Source organism: Schistocerca nitens, chromosome 2, assembly GCF_023898315.1.
Source record: "Schistocerca nitens isolate TAMUIC-IGC-003100 chromosome 2, iqSchNite1.1, whole genome shotgun sequence".
Lineage (NCBI taxonomy): Eukaryota > Metazoa > Arthropoda > Insecta > Orthoptera > Acrididae > Schistocerca > Schistocerca nitens.
The window spans coordinates 690,506,250-690,526,758 of NC_064615.1; the positions used below are offsets into that span (position 1 = coordinate 690,506,250).

General features: G+C 45.7%; 1 protein-coding gene across 1 annotated transcript in view; it reads left to right on the forward strand.

Annotated features, from left to right (window-relative positions):
• Positions 1-20,509, forward strand: part of LOC126235263 (uncharacterized) — a 606,153-nt gene that overhangs the window by 515,393 nt on the left and 70,251 nt on the right. Inside the window, exon 3 of the mRNA XM_049943993.1 lies at positions 2,728-2,900. Coding sequence (XP_049799950.1) covers positions 2,767-2,900 — 134 coding nt within the window. The 5' untranslated portion in view covers positions 2,728-2,766. The remainder of the gene's footprint in view (positions 1-2,727; positions 2,901-20,509) is intronic.

Genomic DNA, 20,509 nt, shown 5'->3' on the forward strand with positions numbered 1-20,509 from the left:
ACAGTTTACATACTACCATAGTCTCTGAAAGTTACCCGTGAAATTTGTAAGCTGATAGATGTAAAAATATTAGTACACGATGTGATCAAAAGTGTTCGGGCACCTGCCTGAAAATTTCTTACAAATCCGTGGCGCCCTCCATCGGCAATGCTGTAATTCAGTATGGCGTTAGCCCATCCTTTGCCTTGATGGCAGTTTCCACTCTCGCAGGCATACGTTCAGATGCTGGAAGGTTTCTTGGGGAATGGCAGTCCATTCTTCACGGAACGCTGCACTAGGTGAAGCCTGGCGCGAAGTCGGCGGTCCAAAACATCCCAAAATTGTTCTATAGGATTCAGGTCAGGACTCTGTGCAGGCCACTCCATTACAGGGATGTTATTCTCGTGTAACAACTCAGCCAAAGGCAGTGAATTATGAACAGGTGCTCGATCGTATTGAAAGATGCAATCGCCATCCCCGAATTGCTCTTCTACAGTGGGAACCAAGACGGTGCTTAAAACATCAATGTAAGCCTGTGCTGTGATAGTGTCAGTCAAAAAAAAGGGTGCAAGCCCCCTGCATGAAAAACACGACCACGCCATAACATCACCGCCTCCGAATTTTATTGTTGGCACTACACACGCTGGCAAATGAAGTTTCCGGGCATTCGCCATACCCACACCCTGCCTTCGGATCGCCACATTGTGTACCGTGATTAGTCACTCCACACAACTGTTTTCAACAGTTCAATCGTCCATTGTTTACGCTCCTTACACTTAGCGAGGCGTCGTTTCACATTTACCGGCGTCATACGTCTGGATCCTGATGCAGTTTGGAACTCCTGTGTGATGGTCTGCATAGATGTGTGCCTATTACACATTATGACCCTCTTCAAGTGTCGGCGGTCTCTGTCAGTCAACATGTATGCTTTTGTGCTGTACGTGTCCATTCACGTGTCCACTTCATTATCACATCGGAAACAGTCCACCTAGGAATGTCTGCGAGTATGGAAATCTCGCATACAAACGCATGACACAAGTGACACCCAATCACCTGACCACGTTCGAAGTCCGTGAGTTCCGCGGAGCGCCCTATTCTGCGCTCTCACGATGTCTAATGACTACGGAGGTCACTGATACGGCGTACCTAGCAGTAGGTGGCAGCACAATGCATCTAACATGAAAACCGTTTTTTTTGGGTGTCCGGATATTTTTGATCACATAGTGTAGTTCTACTAAAATGTATTTTGAGCTGTCAAATATACACTCCTGGAAATGGAAAAAAGAACACATTGACACCGGTGTGTCAGACCCACCATACTTGCTCCGGACACTGCGAGAGGGCTGTACAAGCAATGATCACACGCACGGCACAGCGGACACACCAGGAACCGCGGTGTTGGCCGTCGAATGGCGCTAGCTGCGCAGCATTTGTGCACCGCCGCCGTCAGTGTCAGCCAGTTTGCCGTGGCATACGGAGCTCCATCGCAGTCTTTAACACTGGTAGCATGCCGCGACAGCGTGGACGTGAACCGTATGTGCAGTTGACGGACTTGGAGCGAGGGCGTATAGTGGGCATGCGGGAGGCCGGGTGGACGTACCGCCGAATTGCTCAACACGTGGGGCGTGAGGTCTCCACAGTACATCGATGTTGTCGCCAGTGGTCGGCGGAAGGTGCACGTGCCCGTCGACCTGGGACCGGACCGCAGCGACGCACTGATGCACGCCAAGACCGTAGGATCCTACGCAGTGCCGTAGGGGACCGCACCGCCACTTCCCAGAAAATTAGGGACACTGTTGCTCCTGGGGCATCGGCGAGGACCATTCGCAACCGTCTCCATGACGCTGGGCTACGGTCCCGCACACCGTTAGGCCGTCTTCCGCTCACGCCCCAACATCGTGCAGCCCGCCTCCAGTGGTGTCGCGACAGGCGTGAATGGAGGGACGAATGGAGACGTGTCGTCTTCAGCGATGAGAGTCGCTTCTGCCTTGGTGCCAATGACAGTCGTATGCGTGTTTGGCGCCGTGCAGGTGAGCGCCACAATCAGGACTGCATACGACCGAGGCACACAGGGCCAACACCCGGCATCATGGTGTGGGGAGCGATCTCCTACACTGGCCGTACACCACTGGTGATCGTCGAGGGGACACTGAATAGTGCACGGTACATCCAAACCGTCATCGAACCCATCGTTCTACCATTCCTAGACCGGCAAGGGAACTTGCTGTTCCAACAGGACAATGCACGTCCGCATGTATCCCGTGCCACCCAACGTGCTCTAGAAGGTGTAAGTCAACTACCCTGGCCAGCAAGATCTCCGGATCTGTCCCCCATTGAGCATGTTTGGGACTGGATGAAGCGTCGTCTCACGCGGTCTGCACGTCCAGCACGAACGCTGGTCCAACTGAGGCGCCAGGTGGAAATGGCATGGCAAGCCGTTCCACAGGACTACATCCAGCATCTCTACGATCGTCTCCATGGGAGAGTAGCAGCCTGCATTGCTGCGAAAGGTGGATATACACTGTACTAGTGCCGACATTGTGCATGCTCTGTTGCCTTTGTCTATGTGCCTGTGGTTCTGTCAGTGTGATCATGTGATGTATCTGACCCCAGGAATGTGTCAATAAAGTTTCCCCTTCCTGGGACAATGAATTCACGGTGTTCTTATTTCAATTTCCAGGAGTGTATTTTGAGCAACGTCAAAACCGCTAGCAACCAGTCTAATCAGGTGTGTGTGTTGTGTTGCAGGTGTTGGCTGCGACACGGCCGGCGCGATGAGAGAGCGGCATGTCCCGGTACTCCCGCTATCCTTTCCAGCCCGGCGCCGCCGCGGGCGGCCTGGGCCCCGCCGCCACCCACCAGACGGTCGCCACCACGCACCTGCCGCCGCACCACCACCACCATCACCAGCACCAGCTCAGGTCAGCCGCCACTCACTGGCGAACGGCTACTTTTGAACACACTGTGTTATCTGTACTTGTGCTTTGCTTACATGCATCCCCATTGTGATAGCTGGAAGAGGCCGACGTGTAGAACACACACTGAGCTGACAGACGTCGTGGGATGTCTCCTAATATCGCGCCCGCCCTCCTTTTGCACGACGTACGGCAGCAGTTCTATGTGGCGTGGACATGTTGCTGGAAGTCCCCTGCAGAAACACTGTCATGCTGCCTCTATAGCCGTCCATAACTGCGAAAGTATTGCCGATGAAAGATTTTGTGCACGAAATGACCTCTAGATTACGTCCCCTAAATATTCGATGGGATTCATGTCGGGCGATCTGGTTGGCCAAATAATCCGCTACAGTTGTCCAGTTGTCGCGTCCCAGCACAGCCTCACTATACCAGAATGAAGTAAGTGCGAAGTGCGTAGCGCAATCGGGACGTTAACGACAATGGGTTGGTTATAAATTGCTGCCAACCTTTACAGGGTGTTACAAAAAGGTACGGCCAAACTTTCAGGAAACTTTCCTCAAACACAAAGAAAGAAAATATGTTATGTGGGCATGTGTCCGGAAACGCTTTCTTTCCATGTTAGAGCTCATTTTATTACATCTATTCAAATCACATTAATCATGGAATGGAAACACGCAGCAACAGAACGTACCAGCGTGACTTCAAACACTTTGTTACAGGAAATGTTCAAAATGTCCTCCGTTTACGAGGATACATGCATCCACCCTCCGTCGCATGGAATCCCTGTTGCGCTGATGCACCCCAGGAGAATGGCGTATTGTATCACAGCAGTTCACAATACGAGCACGAAGAGTCTCTACATTTGGTACCGGGGTTGGGTAGACAAGAGCTTTCAAATGCCCCCATAAATGAAAGTTAAGAGGGTTGAGGTCAAGAGAGCGTGGAGGCCATGGAATTGGTCCGCCTCTACCAATCCATCGGTCACCGAATCTGTTGTTGAGAAGCGTACGAACACTTCGACTGAAATGTGCAGGAGCTCCATCGTGCATGAACCACATGTTGTGTCGTACTTGTAAAGGCACATGTTCTAGCAGCACAGGTAGAGTATCCCGTATGAAATCATGGCGGTGAATCGAGGAAGTACAGTACATACTGACGAAACTAAAATGAGCTCTAAAATGGAAATTAAGCGTTTCCGGACACATGTCCACATAACATCTTTTCTTTATTTGTGTGTGAGGTATGTTCCCTGAAAGTTTGGCCGTATCTTTTTGTAACACCCTGTATATCTGAGATGAGAGGGAGAGAATCTCCTTGGTTTGAGGCAAATGAGTTTCCTGAAAATAGGTTACAGAATTGCAATAGGCAGAAAAGATTGGTTAGTTTCTATCACGTTTATTCTCACATATACTTACGTGAGGTGTTGGACCATAAACCCCGTAGTAAGATTCGGTCTATTTATTCGGACTTGCTACTTAAAAGCTAATTGCTAGTACATGTAAGAAACAAGTACAAAGCAATCACTTGTTCTTGGTTAGCACTGAAATCTCTCTAAGTAATTGAGACAAAGACTGACAGCCTCTGTTCAGCACTATTCCAATGAAACTCTAAAAATCCTACTTGACCTGCAGTTCCTGAGTGTCCACCAGAGTCTATCACCGTCTTCTCGTAGTTGAAGTCTTTATCAGCTGTATCGGCTGCTATGGGCCTACTCGGCCCCGCTGGCCTCTTGCTACGTAATCTCCAAACTGCCGGCACTGGCTCTGAATCTGCATCTGAATCTCTGCATCTAGCTATTCCGCTGCGTGGCCTTTTATTTCGTTTCTCATGTACTTGGGTTGAAACGTCCCCTTAGAAAAATTAATTATGACTGTGCTTAAACTGACGCACAATATTTTTAGCGCAACGCAATCTGACTTTCAAAAATCCCTACAAAAGAATGGCCCTGACTAACATTAACCTATACCTTTCACAAATCACTTACCTCACAAAAATCTTCGTTACTCGAACTACAGCAAAACAGCGAGCGCCACTACTGCCAGCTAAATAAAAGATTCAAACTACGGAAGGCACTAACTACTGATAGGCATAGTTAGCAAATGAAAGATTTTAATAGAGAACAATCAATGTACTTACCTTAATAGTCATAATATATATAGCAGTTCATGACATCCAGTCTTACAAATTTCAAAACTCTGCCATCTCTCTCCCCACATCCACCACTGCTGGCGGCTCTCCTCCAACTGCGCAACGCTACGCGCTGTTCGCATCCAGCTGTCCAACACTACAATGGCAGACAAAAATGCAAACTAGCCACAGACTGCACACAGCACAGCCAGTGATTTTCATACAGAGCGCTACGTAACGTTGCCAATAAGAAAACATAAACAGCCTACTTACAGGGTGCACACGAGTAGATTTATTTCACACGACCCTTTCATTTCTAAGTGATCGGATTGCACAAGAATGCCTATGGTTCCAACCGACACTTTCGTTTCTAGGTGCACAGAACTTAATTTGGTTGCGCACGTCTCTCTCTCTCTCTCTCTCTCTCTCTCGCTGTATTATCGCCCTGGTGTTTGCGTCTTCCATTGCGCAAGTTTGATTCATGCTGCTTCCTCTGGCAGGAAGTCAAACACAAAGTTATTTAATCAACAAGCCATACTTGGCAGCCTACACCGCATATCCTATCCCTACGTCCTGGTGGACTATTTCTTAATGTCGGCTGGCTGTTTGCGTATGGAGCCTGGACTCTTATTATGGTCACAAAAGCAGGAATAAAAATTAAAATTTTCTATGGTCACAACAATGTTCTTCAGACCAATCACGGACAATTGTGGCCCAGTAACATGCCACATTGTAATCCTTAGAAATGCCACCCTTTTATGGGAACATGAAGTCCATGAATGGCTTCAAATGATCTCCCAGTAGCCGAAATTAACAGAGGACCCAGTCGATTCCATATAAACGCAGCCCACACCATTACGGAGCCACCATCAGCTTGCACAGCGCTTTGTTAATAACTTGGGTCCATGGCTTTATGTGGGTTGCGCCATACTCGGAGCCTACCGTCAACTCTTACCAACTGAAATCGGGACTCATCTGACCAGGCGACGGTTTTCCAGTCGTCTACAGTCCAGCCGATACGGTCACGAGCCAAAGAGAAGCACTGCAAGCGATGTCGTGCTGTCAGCAAAGGTTCTCGCATTGCTAGTCAGCTGCCGTAGCTCATTAACGCCAAATTTCGCCGCTCTGTCCTAACGGATACGTTCGTCGTACGTCCCACATTGATTTCTGCCGTCCCACGCCCCGGTTCCCGGGTTCGATTCCCGGCGGGGTCAGGGATTTTCTCTGCCTCGTGATGACTGGGTGTTGGGTGCTGTCCTTAGGTTAGTTAGGTGTAAGTAGTTCTAAGTTCTAGGGGACTGATGACCATAGATGTTAAGTCCCATGGTGCTCAGAGCCATTTTGATTTATGCTGTTATTTCAGACAGTGTTGCTTGTCTGTTAGCAATGACAATAAATATGTCACTGCTTTCTGACGTTAAATGACGGCAGTCGGGCTCTCAATGTCCATGGTGAATGGTAATGCCTGAAATTTGGTATTCTCGCAGACTATTCATGAAATATTGAATTCCTTAACAATTTCCAAAATGGAATGTCCCATGCGTCTAGCTCCAACTAGTATTGCTCGTTCGAAGTCTGTTAATTCGCGTCGCGTGACCATAATCACATCGGAAATCTTTTCATGTGAATCTCCTGAGTACAAATAACAGCTCCTTCAATGCACTGCCCTTTTGTACCTTCCGCACGCAATACTACCGCCATCTGTATAAGTGAGTATCGCTATCCCACGTGTTTTTTCACCTCAGTGTGAATAGCTGGTCATTTAAAAGGGGAAAACCATCAAGGGGCCAAGCAAAAAAATATCAGATCTCCATGAAATATAAAGCTTGCTTGGATATGTAAATTATCAGCATTTCTACGCAACTGCACCAAATACGAGGGCCATACTGAAAGTCGTGAGGAACTCATCCTTCAAATTCCATCAATCGAGAGAGAGAGAGAGAGAGAGAGAGAGAGAGAGAGAGAGAGAGAGAGAGAGAGACAGAGGGTGGGGGCTGTAGCACAATAGTTAGCCTGCAAGATCCGGACAATCACAGAGGGTGGGATTACAACGTTAGGCGCCTTATGGGGCCCGTTAGGGACATGGCTGCCAGGAAGGGAAAGAAAACCATTGTATACTCCGTGTGCATACCGGATGGAGTCATTCTAGATGTGGAACGGCTCCTCCCGGATGCCATGAAGAGCACAGGGTGCAGCCAACTGCAGGTGGTTGCTCACATCGGTACCAATGATGTGTGTCACTTTGGATCAGAAAAGATTCTCCCTGGTTTCGAGTGGCCAACAGAAGTGAAAAAGGCTATCAGTCTTGCTTGCAAGATGAAAGCGGAGTTGACCATTTGCAGCATAGTCGACAGGACCGATTGCGGGCCTTTTGTACAGAGCCGAATGAAGGGTCTGAATCAGACGGTTCTGCGACCGTGTAGGTTGCAGAGTCCTCGACTTGGGCCAAAGGGTGGTTGGGTTTCGGGTTCCGCTGAATAGGTTAGATGTCCACTACACTCAGGAGGCGGCGACACGGGTGGCAGGGGCTGAGCGGCATGGACTGGGTGGTTTTTTAGGTTAGAGGGTCTCGGGAAAACACAAGAAGGGCTTCAGTCAAAAAGCGTGCAGGCCTAAAACAGGAAGAACGTAGATACAGGAACTATCGGTATAACAGTTGTAAAATGTCGTAACTGTGTTGGGAAAGTACCAGAGCTCCAAGCGCTAATAGAAAGCGCTGATGTTCAGATCGTTATAGATACTTAAAGCTGGCTAAGACTTTAGATAAGCTAAGCTGAAATTTTTGCGGAGAACCTATTGTTGTTCCGAAAGGATAAGCTAAAGGCGGTGGCGTGTTTGTTGCTGTTCGAAGTAATTTATCTTGTCGCGAAATTGAAGTAGATAGTTCCTGTGAGTTAGTATGTTAGTATGGGCAGAGGTCATTGTTGGCAACCGGAATAAAATAACTGGATACTTTTACCGACCTCTCAATTCAGATGATACAGTTGCTGACAGGTTCAAAGAAAACTTGAGTTTGATTTAAAACACGTACCCGACTCATACCATTATAGTTGGTGGTGACTAATTTTCCCTCGATATGTTGGCGAAAATACATGTTTAATTCCGGAGGTAAGCATAAAACATCATCCGAAATTGTGCTAAACGCATTATCTGAAAATTATTTCGAGCAGTTAGTTCATGAGCCCACGCGAATAGTAAACGGTTGTGAAAACACACTTGACCTCTTAGCAACAAATAATCCTGAATTAATAACGAACATCAAAACGGATACAGGGATAAGTGAACACCGGGTTGTCGTAGCGAGACTGAATATTGTAACTCCATATTCTCCAAAAATAAACATAAAATATACCTATTCAAAAAAGCAGATAAAAATTTACTTGACGCCTTTATTAGAGACAATCTCCACTCATTCCAAATTAATAATATAAGTGTAGACCATATATGGCTTAAATTCAAAGAAATAGTATCGGCAGCAGTTGAGAGATTTATACCATTAAATTAACAAACAACGGAACTGATCCTCCTTGGTACGCAAAACGGGTTAGAACATTGTTGCAGAAACAACGAAACAAACATGTCAAATTTAAACAGACGCAAAATCCCCAAGGTTGGTGATCTTCTACAGAACTCGAAATTTAGCGCAGACTTCACTGCGAGATGCTTATAATAGTTTCCACAACTAAACTTAGTCTCGGAACCTGGCAGAAAATCCAAAGAGATTCTAGTCGTATGTGAAGTATGTTAGCGGCAAGAAACAATCAATGCCTTTTCTGCGTGATAGCAGTGGAGATACTATCGAAGACAGTGCTGCCAAAGCAGTTACTGAACACAGCCTTCCAAAATGCCTTCATAAAAGAAAACGAACTAAATATTCCAGAATTCGAATCATGAACAGCTGCCAAAAGAAGTAAAGTAGAAGTAAATATCCTCGGGTTAGTGAAGTAACTTAAATCACTTAATAAAAGCAAGCCTTATGGTCCAGACTTTATACCAGCTAGGTTACTTACAGAGTATGCTGATGCATTAGCTCCATACTGAACAATAATATACAACACAAAGACTGGAAAGTTGCACAGGTCACACCAATATTCAAGAAAGACAGTAGGAGTAATAAACTTAATTACAGGCTCATCCCATTAACGTGGACGTGCAGCAGTATTTTGGAACATATATCGTGCTCGAATATTATGAATTACCTGGAAGAAATCGGTCTATTGACACACACAGTCAACATGGGTTTAGAAAACATCGTTCCTGTGAAACACAAGTAGCACTTGATTCGCATGAAGCACTATTGACAAGGGATTTCAGATCGATTTCGTATTTCTGGATTCCCGGAAGGCTTTTGACACTGTACCACACAAGCGGCTTATAGTGAAATTGTGTGCTTATTGAATATGGTCTCAGTTACGTTACTGGATTTATTTCCTGTTAGAGAGGTTCGTAGTAATTAACGGCAAGTCGTCGAGTAAAACAGAAGTGATTTCTGTCGTTCCCCAAGGTAGTGTTATAGGCCCTTTGCTGTTCCTTATCTATATAAACGATTAGGGAGACAATCTGAGGAGCCATCTAAGGTTATTTCCAGATGACGCTGTCGTTTATCGACTTATAAAGTCATCACAAGATTAAAACAAATTAGAAAACGATTTAGATAAAATACCTGAATGGTGCGAAAATAGGCAATTGACCCTAAATAACGAAAAGTTTGAGGTCATCCGCATGAGTGCTGAAAGAAATTCGTTAAACGTCGGTTACACGATAAATCAGTCAAACCTAAAGGCCCTAAATTCAACTAAATACCTAGGAATTACAATTACGAACAACTTAAATTCGATGGAACACACAGTAAAAGGTTGTTGGGAAGACTAACCAAAGACTGCGTTTTATTGGCATGACACGTAGAAAATGTAACAGATCTACTAAGGAGACTGCCTACACTATGCTTGTCCGTCCTCTTTTAGAATACTGCTGCGCGGTGTGGGATCCTTACCAGATGGGGACTGACGGAGTAAATCGAAAAAGTTCAAAGAAGGGCAGCACGATTTGTATTATCCTGAAATACGGGAGAGAGTGTCACAAAAATGATACAGGATTTGGGCTGGACACCATTGAAAGAAATGCGTTTTTCCTTGCAACGGAATCTTCTCACGAAATTCCAATCACCAACTTCCTCCTCCGAATGCGAAAATATTTTGTTGACGCCTACCTACATAAAATAAGGGAAATCAGAGCTCGTACGGATGGATATAGCTGTTCGTTCTTTCCGCGTACTGTACGAGATTGAAATAATAGAAAATTGGGAAGGTGGTTCGATGAACCCTCTGCCGGGCTCTTAAATGTGATTTCCAGAGTGTCGATGTAGATGTACAGACTTTACACCACACATTGCCATATTCTCTCTTCATTAGTGTCCATCACGTGACCGCTGCCATTAATTCCAAAGTGCCAGCGTCAATGCTTCCGTCATTGAATTCCTTGTTGAAGAGAGAAACAGGGTGCTGAAATTCACCTCAAACGTAAAGTGCCTGTAGTGATGCCTGCATGGACACCAGCAGTGTTAGGGGAGGGATGAAACATTTCACGGACGGAAACATGAGTATCAAAGGTGAGACTCGTAGCCATCGCCCTCGAACTGCCTCCATGAAACGAGAAAGGAAAGAGCCGATGAGCTCATTAGAGGAGACGGTTAATGAAATTAAGTACAGTACAGTGGAAGGAGCAACTCAAAGCTTAGGCTGTGAAATCCTTGTTCCAATTGGGTCCCTCGTTTATTAAGATAACAAACTACAGCAAAGATCCATCATCCAAGATCTTCTTGACAGCTTTCAGAGTGAAGGTGATAATTTTTTGTTGAGACAAGCGATGAAAGCTGGCTTCATCATTACGAACCTGAAACAAAACGCCATAGTATGGAATGGCACCACGTAGATTCACTATCTCAGAAGAAAGCGAAAACATTTCCATCTGCTGGGGAAGCTACGGGCACTGTTTTCAGCGTCGCCCAAGTTTGCAATCAGATTGATTTTCTTGAACCTGGTCATACCATTAATGTTTCGTTGTATCCAGACGTTTTATAAGCAACTCTGCCGTGCATTGCGCCATAAGCGCTCTGGGAAGAGCGTCCTGCAACAGGATAACGCACGTCCCCACATTGCTCCTGTCTCTACGAAAACTCTTCCACATCCTCTCTACAGACCCGTCTTGGCTTTCTCCGATTAATATCTTTTCGGTGTACAGATGCGAGGCCAATGTTTCGACTGTTGGAGGATATTCGGCAAGCAGTGCTTCGTGCCTTCCAGAAACTGAAACGTTCAATCGTAAGGGTGTTTTAAAACTTGTTGATACGGTCAACAAGGGCATATACCAAGATGGACACCAGCAGTCAGATCCTAAAGCAAGGGCTGGGCAGCTTTTTGGACATCGCTTGTTACTTAGCAATCCTTACAATAAAGTTACTGAACGTCAAGACTATTCATTAACATGGTACAATGTGCAAGCATAAATGTCTCTTTTTTTTCTTTAGAACCAACAAACTTAACGGAATAAAATTTTTGGCGCCTCACATTAATCTTTAAGCACGTTTCAAGAGTTTCTTTCGCAAGAAAGAAGTGTATCAAACGCGAATAAATTAAAATTGGTCAGGCTGACGTCGGATCGTGGCACAAGCCCTCGGGCTGCACAACAGACTTCGAGGTAGACCTCGGGCAGCAGTCCCCGGCCCCAACGAGACAAGCTGTGGTGTATCTAAGAGACACACACGCAGCAAAGCTCTCTCTGAGACTCTGCGAGGACCCATCAATAAATCTTGGGCCCGCCTCAAGGATTCCACACTCACGGCAAATACAAATACTGGCACAACAAAATTCAAGCATTGTTAAAGCATTAAACATAGGAAGTATTAAAACTATTTTAACAGTGCAAAATGGGGCCTCAGAAAACAATCTCCACAAGCTGCAAGAACACAACCATAAAACTTCTGGCTCATCCCAGTGATACCATACTTAGAGCAGAAAGAAATGCGGGCGCAGCAAAATTCAAAAATTATTAAAGCATTAAACACAAAAAATATTAAAACAAATGTAAAAGTAGCCTTCAGAAAACAACCTCCCCAAGCCACCAAGGTATACGAACGGTTCTAGGCTAACCAAATAGTCTAGAAAAATGCTAGGCGCTTTAGTTATCTTTAGAAGACAGCTGCTGGAACAGTTTAATCATAAAAGCAGCAGATGTTGAAACCTTAGAAGCATTAAACAGAATCTACCGCTGGCCGTTTTGCAAGCTGGCTGTGGCACCTTAAAACACCGGTTATGCCACAAAGTACAATTAGAGTGGGTGCCGCAAGGCAGAGCGGCCCTTTCTTCTTAATCCAACGCGGTTGTAAGATAAGATCTCGCTTACAGCAGAGCTCAGCTCGCTAGGCCTGAGAATCAAAACACAAGTCAGTCACCAAACCTTACGTTAAAACAGGGCACCCACAGTTTTGTGAAGAGTAACCAACTAATAGGCAAACCAGCTGCACTACGAAAGAGAGCCGAGCACGTGTTGGCGGATCCTTCAACAGAAACCAGTCGATCGCCGTGCGGCAGTGTGACTACTTCAAACAATGTAGGGAGGCAAGCGCCTAGCCGCTCCAACGCAACAAGCTGCCGACGACAGAGATGGCTTTTTCGAAAATTCTCACAAACGACGTTCGCTGTGGAGTAAGTGGCGGCGGTCTAGGAGCTGTGTTCCAGAACGGGAAACCCAAGGAAGACGCAGTCCGGGACAGCACTAGCACCGGCGAGCACACCACGACAGTTCCGCTCCGTCCCGCAAGGCGGCTCTCAGCATTACATTAGAAAAATGCCTGTGCCGGAAATACTGGCCTCGCCTACCGAAGAAACAAGTACAGTGGCCCTTGCACGCCTGCTCTCACCGACCGCTGAGCTTCGACCTCGCTATCCTATCCTATCCCATCCCCTCCGCCCCCTCCCCCCCCCCCCCCCCCGCCACCCCACACCGGGGCCTCTCTCTCCTGCCTAGTGTCCACCAACCAAAGCTCCTCTTATGAACATAGACGGGTACAACTCACCGGGTGCGAAGTATCGACGACGCCGCCGCAGGGTTCACTTGTTTTCAAATTCGCAGAACGATGGGAAAGTGTGTGCAAAGAAGTGAAGACTATCCTTAACGGTGGCAAAGTATGTAGATAAAGATTATGCACTCGCTTCTGTAAAGAAATAAACGTCAAAATTTTAAAAGTTTAGCTCATTACTTTCAGTATGGCACTCGCTACGCTTTCTGCATTCTATATATAAGGAGAGATTATAGGAAGGGATTTTCATTCGGAAATCACAATTTAAATTTGCCTCGCATGAGGAGTGGCTGTCGAATTCAGAAAGCGGCAGCGTCAATGCGTATCTAGACGATTTTATCGTTTCACAATGTTGATGCTCGCATTGCTCCGCTTCCCAAGACTGCCATACAACAATGAAATCTTTGGGTTCAGGAGGATCATACTCAACACTGTACAAGATTTCGATGGCACCACGAGAGTAGCGCCCGAGAGGACGATGTACCATTCGCTTAGCAGTGCACGATTTAGAGCACAAGGGGTTATAAGGCCTGACATCTCGGGCTCTACACTCTTCCTGACACAACGAGTGCTGTTCAACAAATAGGAGTCACAATTGGTGGTTGTAGTCCTCTGCACACGTTCCGCTCACCTCTACGTCTTGGCTTAGACTTCACTCCGTCCGTCTCTCGATTTGAACATTCAGATCGGTAACAAACGTTTTATGTCGATAATGAATCAAAATACCAATCTAGTTCGTGCTGGATGCTGTCGTCCAGTAGAAGATGCGTAAATGGTAATTAAAAGTATCACCAGAGCTACGGAGCACAGCAGAAGCATATCTGTGAGTGATTGTATTGTAGATCTCGCGTGGGTGTGAAGGTTAGCGGTCGGTCGTCGTACCAAAGCTCCCGCTTCCAAATCCCACTAATGACAATTTTTTTAACTGGCTACTCGTGGAACTTGGGAAACATTTTCCTGACACACAAATGGTCTTTTCGGAGTTCGGAGCAATGTTCTTTTGGCCGTTTGCTTTCGCTTCGTTAGTTGAACGTTATGTACTAACTATCGATTGTTACTTTCACTTCCGCACGTGCCATGCAATTGGTTCTTTACTTTTCTGTTCTGATTATATGTTCTGTTTAACAAAAAATGTATTCCACAGGTTTACTACTTTCAAACAAACGAAGCGAAAGCACACTGCCAAGAGAACATTGTTGTAAACTCCATACAGCCCTTTTACATGTCATAAACACGTTGCTCCATATAACGCGCACACATAATACAGGGAAAAAAATGTCATTGGGGTTTGAACCCGGGACCCTTAGTACTGTAGATCTAACGCTCTACCAACTTCCCCACGGCAACAACTTACCTAATTTACTCCCAGTTATGCTTCTGATGTGCTACGTAGTTCTGGCATTACTTTTAATTAATGTTTATGCCCGTACTGCTGGACAACAGCACACAGTGCAGACTAGATCGGTGCTTTGGGTGATACTCGATCGACATACAACGTTTGGTACCGATCTGAGTGTCTGACATCTGGAGATTTTGGTATCAGCCGCAGTCAAAAATAGAAGGAAGCGGGAAGGCAGGCGCTTCCTGGATTCATAATGAATAGCGCTATCAAAATTTCCCTAATTTTAGATAACAGGATACCGCTTTTGACCAAAGTAATCCTAAGTTTTTATCGCATCTCATGTGGAATATAAACTAAACTGACTTACAGCAAATAACGTCCTTACTTTCTGCATTCGAATAAAAAGATATGGGGAGAGCTTTTAGAATCGTGTGAAGGCTCACCTGAAGCTCATCTGCGCTGTACCATGGCGGATGCGACAGAAACACAAGGACTAGCAATTAAATTTATCAGAAGTTTGAAGTAATCCGTTTACATTGTCACTAATAAAGACGGCAGTCATGTGTGCATTTGGTGTTCTACAGGTACCGCAATACAGACGGGGAACCAGTTTTTATACCAGATTATTTTTAGGAAAAATGGTTCAAATGGCTCTGAGCACTATGGGACTTAAAATCTGAGATCGTCAGTCCCCTAGAACTTAGAACTACTTAAACCTAACTAACCTACGGACATCACACACACCCATGCCCGAGGCAGGATTCGAACCTGCGACCGTAGCGGTCGTGCGGTTCCAGACTGAAGCGCCTAGAACCGCTCGGCCACTGTGGCCGGCTTTTAGGAAAATAAATGTTCATTAATGATAAGTAAATAAGCGTCAGACTAAAAATCCGAAGATTCAGCGTTCGATTTTTCGATAGGTTCTAAATTTTTTTCTGACATTTGTTACTTCTGGTAATGATTTTTATGTGTATAAAACGCCACGTCAAACTGTGAGCCACCTTATGAGACGCCGAACTCGGTGCACGATCTCAGTTGCATGTTGCCTAACGGCTGCCAGGGGCAACAAAGATTTCATACTGAATATTTCGTACAGTCGCTGATCGAATGTAAAAAATTTAAAACGCTGCCATAATCTGCTCATTAACGGCTATAGTCCTATGTTAAAGCTGTAGCACAGTAAGTAAACTATTTCATTAGAAACTGTGCAGATGTCTTCAGGTAGCGTAACCTGCTGCGCGCGAGTTACCCTGGCTATGTTCAGCACACATTTTACACATAATGTAAAACCTTTATGAAGCTTTTTCTCGTGGACATTACAGACGAAAATGATGGACAGGAAAGAAAAGTTCATCGCTTAATACAATTTCGCTTTTCATGCAGTAGAACTGCGTCATCAGCCAAGTCGTCCTAATTTACTACTACGTCACTACTAACTCTATCTCCAAAATATTTTGCAGGCAGTATCGCCATATAACACTGAATTTAACTGCAAAATTATATCATTGTAGGACCCACAGTTCGGGAGCTATGGCATTTTACACGTGGAAGTTCGATTTTTTTAAAGACACGGGGGTGAGGTTCACTGGTGATAAGCTAATCCCGTTCAAACGTCAGAGGAAGGCAAGAACGAACCATTTCCGTCAAAATCGTGCCTACTAAAGCATGGCAATGTTCTGACCAACTTCCAGGTTCATCACAGCTTTACTTACGAGGGCGTGCTGAAAAATAAAGCCTCCGAATTTTTTTACGTGAAAACTTACAGCTGAATAAAACAAACTTTAGTAACAGTCTCCATCTTTATTCTTCCTGTCTACTTATATATTTCGCAGCATATTCACCCAGGCGACGAACACATTTCTTCCAAAGAGTGGCCAGTTCGTTGATAACGTCACTGTAGAATGTTTGGCTTTCTTGACGGAGCCACAAGCACATCTCTGCTTGCACCGCTTCGTCACAATCAAAGTGAAGTCCTCCAGGCTGTTCTTTAAATTTCTCGATTGCTTTCGAGGTCAAAATGGTTAACCCAGCTTTCATCACCTATCACAATGTTATCAAGGAACCCATCGATATTACGCTCAAAACGCAAAAGAAATAATTGTTGACAAATGTCCAATTTTCCCTGTTCCGTGTTTGGAGTGATTATTCGAGGCATCCACCGTGCCCATTTTCTGTACTGCAATTATGCACTGATGGCCTATCCAAGATTAGGTCATATGCCACACTTACTTGAGACCTGTGCCTGTGTTACCTGACGATTTTCTCTCATGAGTTCATCAACCCGATTCCGACGAGTGTCGTCGGTTGCCTAACACAGTCGTCCACTCCGAGCTCTGCCACGCACATTGATATTCGCACCGCCGTTTCCTTCATTGCGACCACGAACAACGCTAAACCGCACATATCCGATGTCGATACAATCACGACCGTACGCAGCTTTCATTGTTCTATGTATTTCAACTGAAGACACGATTTCTGCAGTTACACTACTGGCCATTAAAATTGCTACACCAAGAAGAAATGCAGATAATAACGGGTATTCATTGCACAAATATATTATACTGGAACTGACATGTGATTACATTTTCACGCAATTTGGGTGCATAGGTCCTGAGAAATCAGTACCCAAACCACCTCTGACCGTAATAAAGGCCTTGATACGCCTGGGTATTGAATCAAACAGAGCTTCGATGGAGTGTACAGGTACAGCTGCCCATGCAGCTTCAACACGATACCACAGTTCATCAAAGGTAGTGACTGGCTTATTGTGTCGAGCCAGTCGCTCGGACACCATTGACCAGACGTTTTCACTTGGTGAGACATCTGGAGAATGTGCTGACCTGGGCAGCAGTCGAACATTTTCTGTATTCAGAAAGGCCCGTACAGGACCTGCAACATGCAGTCGTGCATTATCCTGTTGAAATGTAGGGTTTCGAAGGGATCGAATGGAGGGTAGAGCCACGGGTCGTAACACATCTGAAATGTAACGTCCACTGTTCAAAGTGCCGTCAATGCGAACAAGAGGTGACCGAGATGTGTAACCAATGGCACCCTATGGCATCACGCCGGGTGATATGCCAGTATGGCGATGACGAATACACGCTTCCAATGTGCGTTCACCGCGATGTCGCCAAACACGGATGCGATCATCATGATGCTGTAAACAGAACCTGGATTCATCCGAAAAAATGACGTTTTGCGATTCGTGCACCCAGGTTCGTCGTTGAGTACACCATCACAGCCGCTACTGTCAGTAATGCAGCGTCAAGGGTAGCCGCAGTCATAGTCTCCGAGCTGATAGTCCATGCTGCTGCAAACGTCGTCGAACTGTTCGTGCAGATGGTTGTCTTGCAAACGTCCCCATCTGTTGACTTAGGTATCAAGACGTGGCTGCACGATCCGTTACAGCCATGCGGATAAGATGCCTTTCATCTCGACTGCTAGTGATATGAGGCCGTTGGGATCCAGCACGGCGTTCCGTATTACCCTCCTGAACCCACCGATTCCATATTCTGGTAACAGTCATTGGATCTCGACCAACGCGAGCAGCAATGTCGCGATACGATAAACCGCAATCGCTATAGGCTACATTCCGACCTTTATCAAAGTCGGAAACGTGATGGTAGGCATTTCTCCTCCTTACACGAGGCATCACAACAACGTTTCACCAGGCAAGGCCGGTAAACTGCTGTTTGTGTATGAGAAATAGGTTGGAAATTTTCCTCATTTCAGCACGTTGTAGGTGTCGCCACCGGCACCAATCTTGAATGAATGCTGTGAAAAGCTAATCATTTGCATATCATAGCATCATCTTCCGTCAAATTTCGCGTCTGTAGCTCGTCATCTTCGTGGTGTAGCAATTTTAATGGCCAGTAGTGTAGAAACTCGATTAGAGCACGGTGTTTCTCACTCACCGACGTAGTTGCGTTAAACACCTCCACGTTACACGCTACAATTGGGAGCCCTCTAGGGGCAGAGGGTTGCAGCTTGCGTCAGTGAAACGGGGAAGTCGACCGACTAATAAGCATGACATCAACCGATGCAGAGAACGGAATCAAAAATTCGGAGGCACTACTTTCCAGCACGCGCTCGTAGAACGAAGATGATGGTGTGCCTGGAATTTTCCTATTAGCACCAGAGTAGAGAGAGACGCTTTCCGCCCTCTTGTCTCGGGCGCTGCAAGCACTGCCGCCTTCAGTGACGACGTCCGCTGCTGCTACCGCCTTTTCTTTGTCGGCGCGATGCATGCCTGCGGTTACACGCGCCATTAGCTTTTCGGCAGGCTCTCTCTCCACGGCGCTTTTTAGCGCCACGGTCACGGTTTGAGGACCAGAGCTCGAAGAATACCTCGCATTGCCACTAAAAGTAACCGGGAGAAGCTGCTCCTCTTGCTGTTTCGTAGCCGCACCTGGAAGACTGTGTTCAATAGTTTTGTGTCACGTGTATTGGTGGTCATAGAACGAAGTCTGCAGTAGGATAGTGATCGCCATTTCAAGCGAATACTGGGATGATTCTTTCCAATAAGGTCACGACTGATTACTTGACTCACCCTTCGAAGACAGCTAGTTTTGTCACATTGGAATGTTGCTAGAATCGATGAACGCGCTCCAACGACCCAGGTATACTTGTAAGTTTGTGATGTAAGATACGAGGCGTGTTTTTTAAGTAAGTACCGTTTTGAAATTAAGAAAAAGACGTGCTAAGATATCTCAATTTTATTTTTACATGGAAGCCTGTACCTTAATCTACGTACAATACAGTCTGATTCTTCCTTGTTTACATTGTGTACTGAGTGTTTAAGATGCCTTCGATAATTGTGAGTCCCGCCGCCTGTGAAGTACGGGCTGTTATAAGATTTCTTAGTGCTAAAGGCCTAAAAGCGATCGATATTCATCGTGAGATCTGTGCAGTTTACGGAGAAAACATTGAGTAATGGAATGGTAAGAAAGTGGGTGAGAGCATTTAAAGATGGCCGCACAAATGTGCATGATGAACAAACGGAGTGGGCGTCCTTCGGTCGTTAGTGAAAGTTTGGTGCAGGAAGTGGACAATAAGGTGAGAGAAAACAGACGCTTTACGATTTACTCCTTGCAGAATGACTTTCCTAATGTTTCTCGTAGTGTCTTGTATGGCATTGGGACCGAGTACTTGAATTACGGAAAATTGTGCCCACGTTGGGTACCGAAAATGTTGACGGATGTGCACAAAACCAAACGTTTAGACAGTGCATTGACTTTCGTTGAGCAGTACCACAATGACGGTGATGATGATTTCTTAAGCCAAATTGTTACGGGCGATGAAACATGGGTGGCCTACGTCACACCAGAATCAAAGCAACAGTCCATGGAAGTTGAGCAAGGGCATCGTTTTGCTGCAAGACAATGCCCGTCTGCATGTGGCGAATCAGACCAAAGATCTCATCACATCTTCTGATGGGAAACTCTAGATCATCCTCCGTACAGCCCCGATCTTGCACCCAGTAACTACCATCTGTTCGTGGACTTGAAGAAACACCTGGGCTGTCAGTCTTCAAGACGATGACGAAGTCAAAACAGTGGTGATGCAGTGGTTAACAAGTCAGGCGGCAGACTTCTATGAGGAGGGTATTCAAAAAGTGGTACAACGTTATGACAAGTGCCTCAGTATTGACGGAAGTTATGTAGAAAAGTAGATCACGTTGCAGGCTTTCATGTAAAAATAAAATTATTGAGATCGTAGCACGTCTCTTTTTAATTTCAAACCAGTACTTACTGAAAAAAACACGCCTCGTAAGTTCATTTTGCGTATCAGATGCGGTAAAAATAATTAAGGCTAATTTCACGAAAACAGTGTCCTATTACGAATTAAGCCAATCCTGATCCTCAAAAATTCTCGTAGGGCTCACTTCCACCATTCCATCCTGTTTCGGATGTGACTAAGGCGCTCGTTTCTAAGTGCAGCGTTCGATAAGAATTTAACACTCTATTTCTGAAAGTAGGTTACCTTATTTCAAGAGGCTAATACACCTTGTTATCCCCCACTCTTCTGGCTGAACCTTATTTTCCAATGCGACAGCGTTACGGCGCCTTA